This window comes from Triticum urartu, chromosome 6A (assembly GCF_056163025.1).
Source record: "Triticum urartu cultivar PI428250 chromosome 6A, HENAU_Tu73, whole genome shotgun sequence".
Lineage (NCBI taxonomy): Eukaryota > Viridiplantae > Streptophyta > Magnoliopsida > Poales > Poaceae > Triticum > Triticum urartu.
Genome location: NC_141878.1, coordinates 323,345,483 through 323,353,233, shown reverse-complemented (window position 1 = coordinate 323,353,233; position 7,751 = coordinate 323,345,483). Strand labels below are relative to the sequence as shown.

Sequence of the window (7,751 nt, the reverse complement as noted above, 5' to 3'; positions counted from 1 at the left end):
TGGAAAGGAATCAGTTATACATTTGTTCGGTGGAATCTCACTTATGCCGAGCTAAGCCACCTATTTTTTAGTTTTTTTTGAGCAAAACCTATTTTTCAGTGGGTTGTTAGTTAACACCCGCCAAACCTTGGCGGGACTAAGACTTTGTACAATAAGAGATGCTTAGAGGGGTGCTTAGAAAAATAAACCGAGATTTTCTGAAGCACCGGTGCCTATTTCTATAGAAGTGACGCTTAGTTAAGCGTCTACCCTGTACAAATAAGTATCGGTGCTTAAGAAAAGTCTGGTTTATTTTTATAAGCACCTTCCTTAAGCACCTCCCATTATATAAGGCCTAAGTGGGCTGTGGTCGGATTCCCACGTTTAGTCTCACGTGCAGCTGTCAGCGTGTGCCCTTGGGTACCCAACAACACAAATATTAGAGGAAAAAAAAAGCAAATATTGGCCGAGGAAACGCAGACCGTCAGATCCAGATGGATGGCCAAATGGGAAGAGGAGGAACCGCAGACCTGGCCCTGGGTGGAGGCCAAGAGTCTGTGCAAGTTGCCACCCTTTTTTCTCCCTTTCCCATCCCCATCTTTCGTCCACCGCTCCCCGCCCCCTCCCCCCTCTCACCGCGGAGCCCATCCGCCGCCCGCCGCCGCCGCTGTTGACACTACCCGCGAATCTTCTTCTTCCGGTACATTCCTCACCGTCGCTTTCCCTCTACCCGATCCGATCTCGCTCCTCTCGATTTCGCGGTTCCTGAATTATCCCCGATTCGATCGGAGACCATCGGGCGTGGCGTTCCGTGCTCTGTTGGTCGATCCATCGATTCGCGATGCATGCGCGCTTATTCTGCCTAGTCTTTGGAAATTAATGCATGCCTGCTTGGTCGAATCGACTCGCCTGCGTAGATATCTGGAGTCATCTGGAGTATAGGTTTGATTGTTGTTTTTGCCTTTCAGAGTGGTGGAGAGGAGACATGGCACTCCGAAGGCTGCTTCAGGGGATTGTCCTACCGCGGACGACGGGCCGGCATGTTGGGGCATCGTTTTCCACGGAGGCTGGGGAGACTATCCGCGCAACCCTGTTTCCCGGTGATGGCATCGGGCCTGAGATCGCCGAGTCGGTCAAGCAGGTAGAGGATTTTGTTTCTCTTGGGTGTCGTATTTGTGTGATAGACTCATGTATGAGTTCTTACCACAACTTGGTCTGCTTTTCTGTGTCCTTATGATGTAGAAATGTCTTTATACTTTATTTGATCAAGGTTTGAAGCTACGCCAACAAGGGCATATCGTTAATGCTGAGCTCTATAGAACTTTTTAGTGGTTGGCCTCCCTGGATGGCTAGTGACATCTCTTGCAATTTCCCTGGCCCCATGCAATTATAAGTTTAGCAAGAAAGGTAGAAGATTTTCCTTATGTTTGATACGATATTAACAGGTGTGAGTTTTATCCTCACACCCAGCATAATTAATACACTCTCTGTTCCTAAATATAAGACGTTTTGGCAGTTCAATTTTAACTGCCAAAACGTCATACATTTAGAAACAGAGGGAGTAACAACTAGCCCGCGCACGGGACTAAAAATAATTGGAGTTGTGTCGGATTTGTATACAACAATCAATGGACTTGCAACAGTTCAAAGAAAAACTCAAGCAAGCACGCAACACTGCACCTGTAAGTGCGCACGGACCATGGAAACACTGGCTTGTACTTATAAATACTTTCCAATTCAGAACATGAGTGAGCTGGTTGCTTGCTGGTTTGATTAAGCTGGGTGTAGACGCAGGTGTGTGGTTTGAGGCTCCCCAACAGCATTATTTTTTTGCTGTTTCATCTGTACTATTTTTTTTTGGCGGTGCAACAACGATTGGATTGGGCGGGGAGGGACTGCAGGTGCAGGGTGAGGCTAGGGGATGCACATCATGGATGGTAGGGGGAAGGGGGGGGGGCAGCGTCAAAGTCACGGTGCAAGGAGTCCATGACGGGTTAAGGTAGAAGTGAGATTGGATGGGGTGGCAGAGGGGTGACTTGAAGTGAGACTTGATAAAATGGCACACTTTTCCTCGTACTTTGATCCAATGACACATCTTTCTTTTTATTGGATTAAACAGCACACTTTTGATTCATAGCTGGATAAAATGACACAAACTGAGTCTTTTTTCCTTTTTCAAGTCTGGGCACACAAGTCATAATATTTTGGACTATTTTGCCCTTTCTTCTTGGTCAACTGGTTCGGAGCCAAGCACAGCTATGAATCCTCGCCGCTACTGGTTCGGTGTGCTTCTTCCCCACAACTATGAATCCTCGCCGCTACTCCCCGGCGCCACCACCTCACCGCGCCGCGCCCGTTCCTGTGGAGGACGCTCTGCTGTCCGCCGCACTCCAACCGCTCCCTTGGCGTGTCGGAGAAGAAGGGCGCCGCCGTCCACCACGCTCCGGCCGCTCCCTCACCCATGCAGGAGAAGAAGGGTGCCGCCACTTCAAGTTCCCTGCAGCGCGTCGTAGTCCAGGTCCCTTGCTGGACATGTTCGAGTCCTGACTGTAGCACGTGTTCGTAGCTGCTTGCTGTTGTAGTTGGCTGTAGCTGCTCGCCGCTGTAGTGCTAGCTTTAGCAGTCTACCTGATGAAACTCATGCCGCTGGCCTGAATTTAGCTTTTAATTTTGATTGCCCGTTCAGCTGTCTAAAAGCTACAGATGCTTTTTCCTGTGAAGAAATTCAGCTTGTATTGATGCCCGGTCCTGAAGAAATTTAGCTTTAATTTACATGCTTATTGAATCGAATTAGAAGGAGAGAGAAAGATATATAATATAGAGAGAGAGAGATGAAGGGAGAGACGGGATGGGAGGAAACCTGTGAGTCTCCTCGGGATCGTTCGTCTCTGTTTTGATCGTTCCTCTGGGTCATTCGTCTCCTCTGATCTTTTTTGGCATAGTCTCCTTTCCTCTGTTTCAATCGAACCGGTTGACCAGACAGAAGGGCAAATTCGTCCAAAGTATTATGACGTGTGGGCTCAGACTTGGAAAAGGAGGAAAAACTCAGTTTGTGCCATTTTATCCAGCTATGAATGAAAAGTGTGCTATTTAATCTAATAAAAAGAAAGGCGTGCCATTGGATCAAAGTACAAGGAAAAGTGTGTCATTTTATCAAATTGCTCGGTATTTTCACGTTGTGAATCATGGGACAGAGGAAACGTACGGAGAGGAAAGGAGCAAGAGAGCACAAACCGCTCTCAAGGACTGGGGGAGGCGGTGGTATGGAGAAATTGGTGGGAGGGGAGCACATACGAGGGGATGGGAGGTCTAACCATGACGACGACGATGGCAGACTACCCTTCAATAGTAAAGATGATTTAGGGCTCCTTTGATACAAAGGAAATGCATAGGATTTTTACAGGATTTGGATCCTTAGGATTTTTTTCCTGTGATGGTCGTTTGATTTGTAGGATTGAAATCCTTAGGATTTTTTCCATAGGATTCATTTATACTACATTTTGGAGGAAACTTTTCATCCACTCAAACTTCTTTGTAGAATTCCTTTGCTTTTCTTGTGCTATCAAACACTTCTCCAAATCCCATAGGATACAAGAGGACATGACACTGTATTCCTACATTTTTCCTATTCCTGCGTTTTGAGAATCCTGAGAATCAAAGAGGCCCTTATTCTTTTGCAGAAAGCCGGACTTCTGGCTGTTCAGAATTTGGGGCACAGTTGAATTTGCTTGTATTTCTGTGAAAACCCTGTTTCACTTTGGAACATTGTGTCATTTGTGTAACTTGGTTATGCTATTGTTTTGATTTTTGGCTTCTTTTTTTGCAACAGAATGGCTATTGGGATTTCAGTAATATTTCTGAATAATTACCTTGGATGCTCCTGTCATTCTAGAAAGTTCAGAATATGCATCTTTGCCAATTTTGATCTGAAATAACTTGTATACATTGTTCATTCATAAAGTGTGGATATCTACTCCATGTCTACAATGACATTCATTCTGTTGTATCTGTATACTGAACCCAGGATGATCAAAGGTTCAAAGCCAATAGGTGAGAGGTGGTATGTCCTTAGATGCTTAAAAATCATCGTGGACAAGAACATAACAATTATTTTTTCTATAATATGCAATTGACAAAGATGTCATGCAGAAAAGGAACAAGTGACTGATATCTTGGGGATTGGATCAACTAGAAACTTTTTGAAGGAACCGTATCTGTACTGCATTTATATAGTTTTAGATTTTTTACAAAGATCCGCTAGAACCTTATTTCCTATCAAGGCCTTATTTGCCGGTTGATTTTAGATGGTGGCTGCCTGCTGGATTAGTTGCTATCAGAGTTGTCGGGCCAGGCCAGGCTTGTTGGACTGGTGAAGTCAAAGCCTGAGCTGCCCCGCCTGTCTTTTGCGCCAGGCTGCCCATCTGTTTTTAAATTGCAGTGACATGATCGTCTCTCTCATCTTGAACTTCGATACATGGTTCCAGCTATCTGAAGCTAATTGCTTTACCTGTAAACTGTACTTTTGCAACTGAGTTTCGCAAGAATACTGCTACTAAGATGAGTGATTAAATTCACGCACAAAACTCATTCAAGCATGATTTCTTTGAAGGTAGCTTGTTCTACTTCCGTACTTCTAATCTTTTCTTTTACTGTTTCAGGTATTCAATGTTGCAGGTGTACCTATTGAATGGGAAGAACATTATGTTGGTACGGAAGTTGATCCCAGAACAGAGAGCTTTTTGACATGGGAGAGCCTGGAGTCGGTGCGTAGAAACAAAGTTGGCTTGAAAGGTCCTATGGCTACACCTATTGGAAAAGGCCACCGTTCTTTGAATCTTACATTAAGGAAAGAACTCGGACTCTACGCCAATGTCAGGCCTTGCAACAGCCTCCCAGGCTACAAGACTAGATATGATGATGTGAACCTTGTGACAATCCGTGAAAATACTGAAGGAGAGTATAGTGGCCTTGAGCATCAGGTATTGTGTATTCTTTCCTAAAGATAGTTTTCTTTCCATTGTTCTTGTTAGTCATGAGCTGAGCTGGTTTTGAGATCTTATGGGTTTCAGCTCTAGCCTACCCAACTTGTTTGGGAGACTGAAGGCTTGGTGGTTGTTGTTCTTGTTCTTGTTAGTCATGGCACAGTTCTTTTTCTTCAGGTTGTGAGGGGTGTTGTGGAAAGTTTGAAAATTATTACCCGCCAAGCAAGTTTGAGAGTGGCAGAGTATGCTTTCCATTATGCCAAAGCCAATGGCAGGGAGAGGGTCTCTGCGATACATAAAGCTAATATCATGAGGAAAACAGACGGACTTTTCCTCAAGGTTTGATGGCTACACCCCTGTTCCTTCTTGTTGATGCTATCTGTTCCCCATTTTCATTTGTCTTGAGAGCTAACTCATGGTTATTTTATATGTACAATTTTAGTGTTGCCGTGAAGTAGCTGTTGATGCTATCTGTTCCCCATTTTCATTTGTCTTGAGAGCTAACTCATGGTTATTTTATATGTACAATTTTAGTGTTGCCGTGAAGTAGCTGAGAAGTACCCTGAAATCACATATGAGGAAGTCATTATTGACAATTGCTGCATGACAGTATGTTGATCTGTCAACACTGAAACTTCACACTTGTTAATTTTACCGTTTGCACACTTGATAATCATGTACACCCTCCTTCCATCTATATAGGGCCTAATGCGTTTTTTAAGAACGCCTTTGACTATTGACAAGATTAATAGTACATAACATGCACAATGTGAAAATTATATCATTGAAAGCTTCTTTCACACACGAATTTAACGGTGTGCTTTGTGTAAGTTGCATGTCATATATTATTGCTCTAATATTTGGTCAAAGTTAGCCTCGAAAAACGGTTAGGCCCTATATAGATGGAAGGAGGGAGTACTGAAAGTAGGCCATTTACTTCTATGACATCACTGAGTATGAACTGCATCCTCTTGCAGCTCGTGAAGAATCCTGGTACATTTGATGTATTAGTGATGCCAAATCTGTATGGTGACATTATTAGTGATCTATGTGCTGGTTTGATTGGAGGCTTGGGCTTAACTCCCAGGTAGAGATTTTTATCTTCATGAGTCGATTTACTGTGTTTTTTAGACGATATCAACTAACTATTGTTTATTCCCCAGCTGCAACATTGGTGAAGGTGGCATTTGTCTGGCAGAGGCTGTTCATGGTTCTGCACCTGATATCTCTGGCAAGGTAAAGTGATCTTAAATATCTACCATATGAGATTTCTCAGTATGTACATGTTCATGATGTTTTAATTGATGGCTTTCTGGCTTTTCGTTATGTGTATATGAAACCAAAGTTCTCTCGTGATGTCTAGACAGTCTTTATGATGTCTCTTTGTTGACTGAATGATATTCGATTGCCTGCAGAACCTTGCAAACCCAACTGCTCTTATGTTGAGTGCTGTTATGATGTTGCGCCACTTGCAATTCAATGACCAAGCAGACCGGATCCACAATGCCATCCTCCAGACAATTGCCGAGGGGAAGTACAGAACCGCTGATCTTGGTGGGAAGTCATCAACATCAGACTACACAAAAGCAGTTTGCGATCATATCTGAGCACCAGCTGCTCTTTCTGTCGATTATTTGTCTCCCATCTAATTTTGTTGCATACCAGGAGCTTTAGCCTGAGTAGGTGAAGTGGCAGGCACCTCGATTTCCTTGGGTGTTAAGACACCGTTTAAGGCTCCTGAATAATCCTCGCATTCTTGTCCTTGGAAAAGTTTTACCAGCATTGCAGTCAAGCTGAAGAATCGTCTGTAATAATCATTGGCAGCATCAGCGCATATAATTCGTTTGTTCTAGTTCTTAGAGAACTGGATTTTGATCTTCTTTCTTTTGCTTTTTGTCATGGTATTACCGTCCTCGTTGTGCTCAACAAGGTCAGTTAACATAACTTGAGCGATCTTAACTTTAGATTAAAAAATTAACTAAAACTTGATGCTTATCATCCTACTTGTCACAACATTTGGTACTCGTAGGATGCATGCTTGCCATGTACTGGTACTTGACCACCTTGTCATCCTTGTTGACAAGCTTTAATTGGGCTACATCGTTAACACATAAAACACTATTGGGGTTCGGAGATTTGAGGTAAGAGCCTTTTCTTGAACTTACATTTATGGTATTGGGCAACTTCTTCGGGAATCTTGGATGGTCTTCCCTCTTCTCTACATGCAATCTTCGGGGAAGTGCCCACGTGCTTCTAAGGGCATTCTAACGTTAACATGCAAATTTGTTTCGGCGTCCGCTTGTGGATAGGGTCTGTGGACACTGATGTTGGAGGTCGTCATCCAATGCTATTATGTATATGTCCGAATGTATAGGGTTGGAGGTCGTCATCCAATGCTATCCTGTATATGTCCAAATGTATAGGGTAATTTGAAATTCAAATAAAAGTCTGATACATAGCGCGTGCTTGATCACACTAGTGTCAGATCACATGCCCGATCACATAAAAAAAGAGGCAAGTATGCTTAGGTTTTAACATGCCTGATGACAAAAGAATATCTACCCGGTAGTTTGTGCAAAAAAAGGGGAGATGTTTTTTGCCCAGACGGACCGGCAATCTGACCCTCCTCGACGCTCAAGGTGTCGTTGCTGGTGCGTATGCATCCTCCATCTTCGCCGTATCTTCCTTCTCCTTGTTCGGTGCTTCCAACTCCTCATGTTGCTGCTGCAACATCTTGCACCGGACGGCTTGTAGATCATTTTTGCATCGACATCCAAAGACTCCACCTTA

At 43.7% G+C, this 7,751-nt stretch overlaps 1 protein-coding gene across 2 annotated transcripts; it reads left to right on the top strand.

The window, feature by feature from the left end:
* The first annotated feature begins 508 nt into the window (after positions 1-508).
* On the top strand, positions 509-6,841 carry LOC125513217 (isocitrate dehydrogenase [NAD] catalytic subunit 5, mitochondrial-like). Of its 2 annotated transcripts, XM_048678254.2 has the most exons (8): positions 509-679; positions 948-1,120; positions 4,638-4,958; positions 5,139-5,300; positions 5,496-5,570; positions 5,939-6,048; positions 6,125-6,197; positions 6,377-6,841. In XM_048678254.2, exons 2-8 carry the CDS (start codon positions 965-967, stop codon positions 6,566-6,568), a joined length of 1,089 nt encoding a protein of 362 aa, XP_048534211.1. In that variant the 5' UTR covers positions 509-679; positions 948-964; the 3' UTR covers positions 6,569-6,841. The 2 variants fall into 2 exon arrangements, with proteins under 2 accessions (XP_048534211.1, XP_087384062.1); XM_087527936.1 differs by lacking the exon at positions 5,496-5,570.
* The last annotated feature ends 910 nt before the right edge of the window (positions 6,842-7,751 follow it).

Coding starts and splice junctions, on each gene's coding strand:
- LOC125513217 (XM_048678254.2), top strand. CDS start 965: ATGGCACTCCGAAGGCTGCTTCAGGGGATTGTCCTACCGCGGACGACG. Junction 4,959..5,138: donor ATAGTGGCCTTGAGCATCAG/GTATTGTGTATT, acceptor CTTTTTCTTCAG/GTTGTGAGGGGTGTTGTGGA. Junction 6,198..6,376: donor CACCTGATATCTCTGGCAAG/GTAAAGTGATCT, acceptor GATTGCCTGCAG/AACCTTGCAAACCCAACTGC.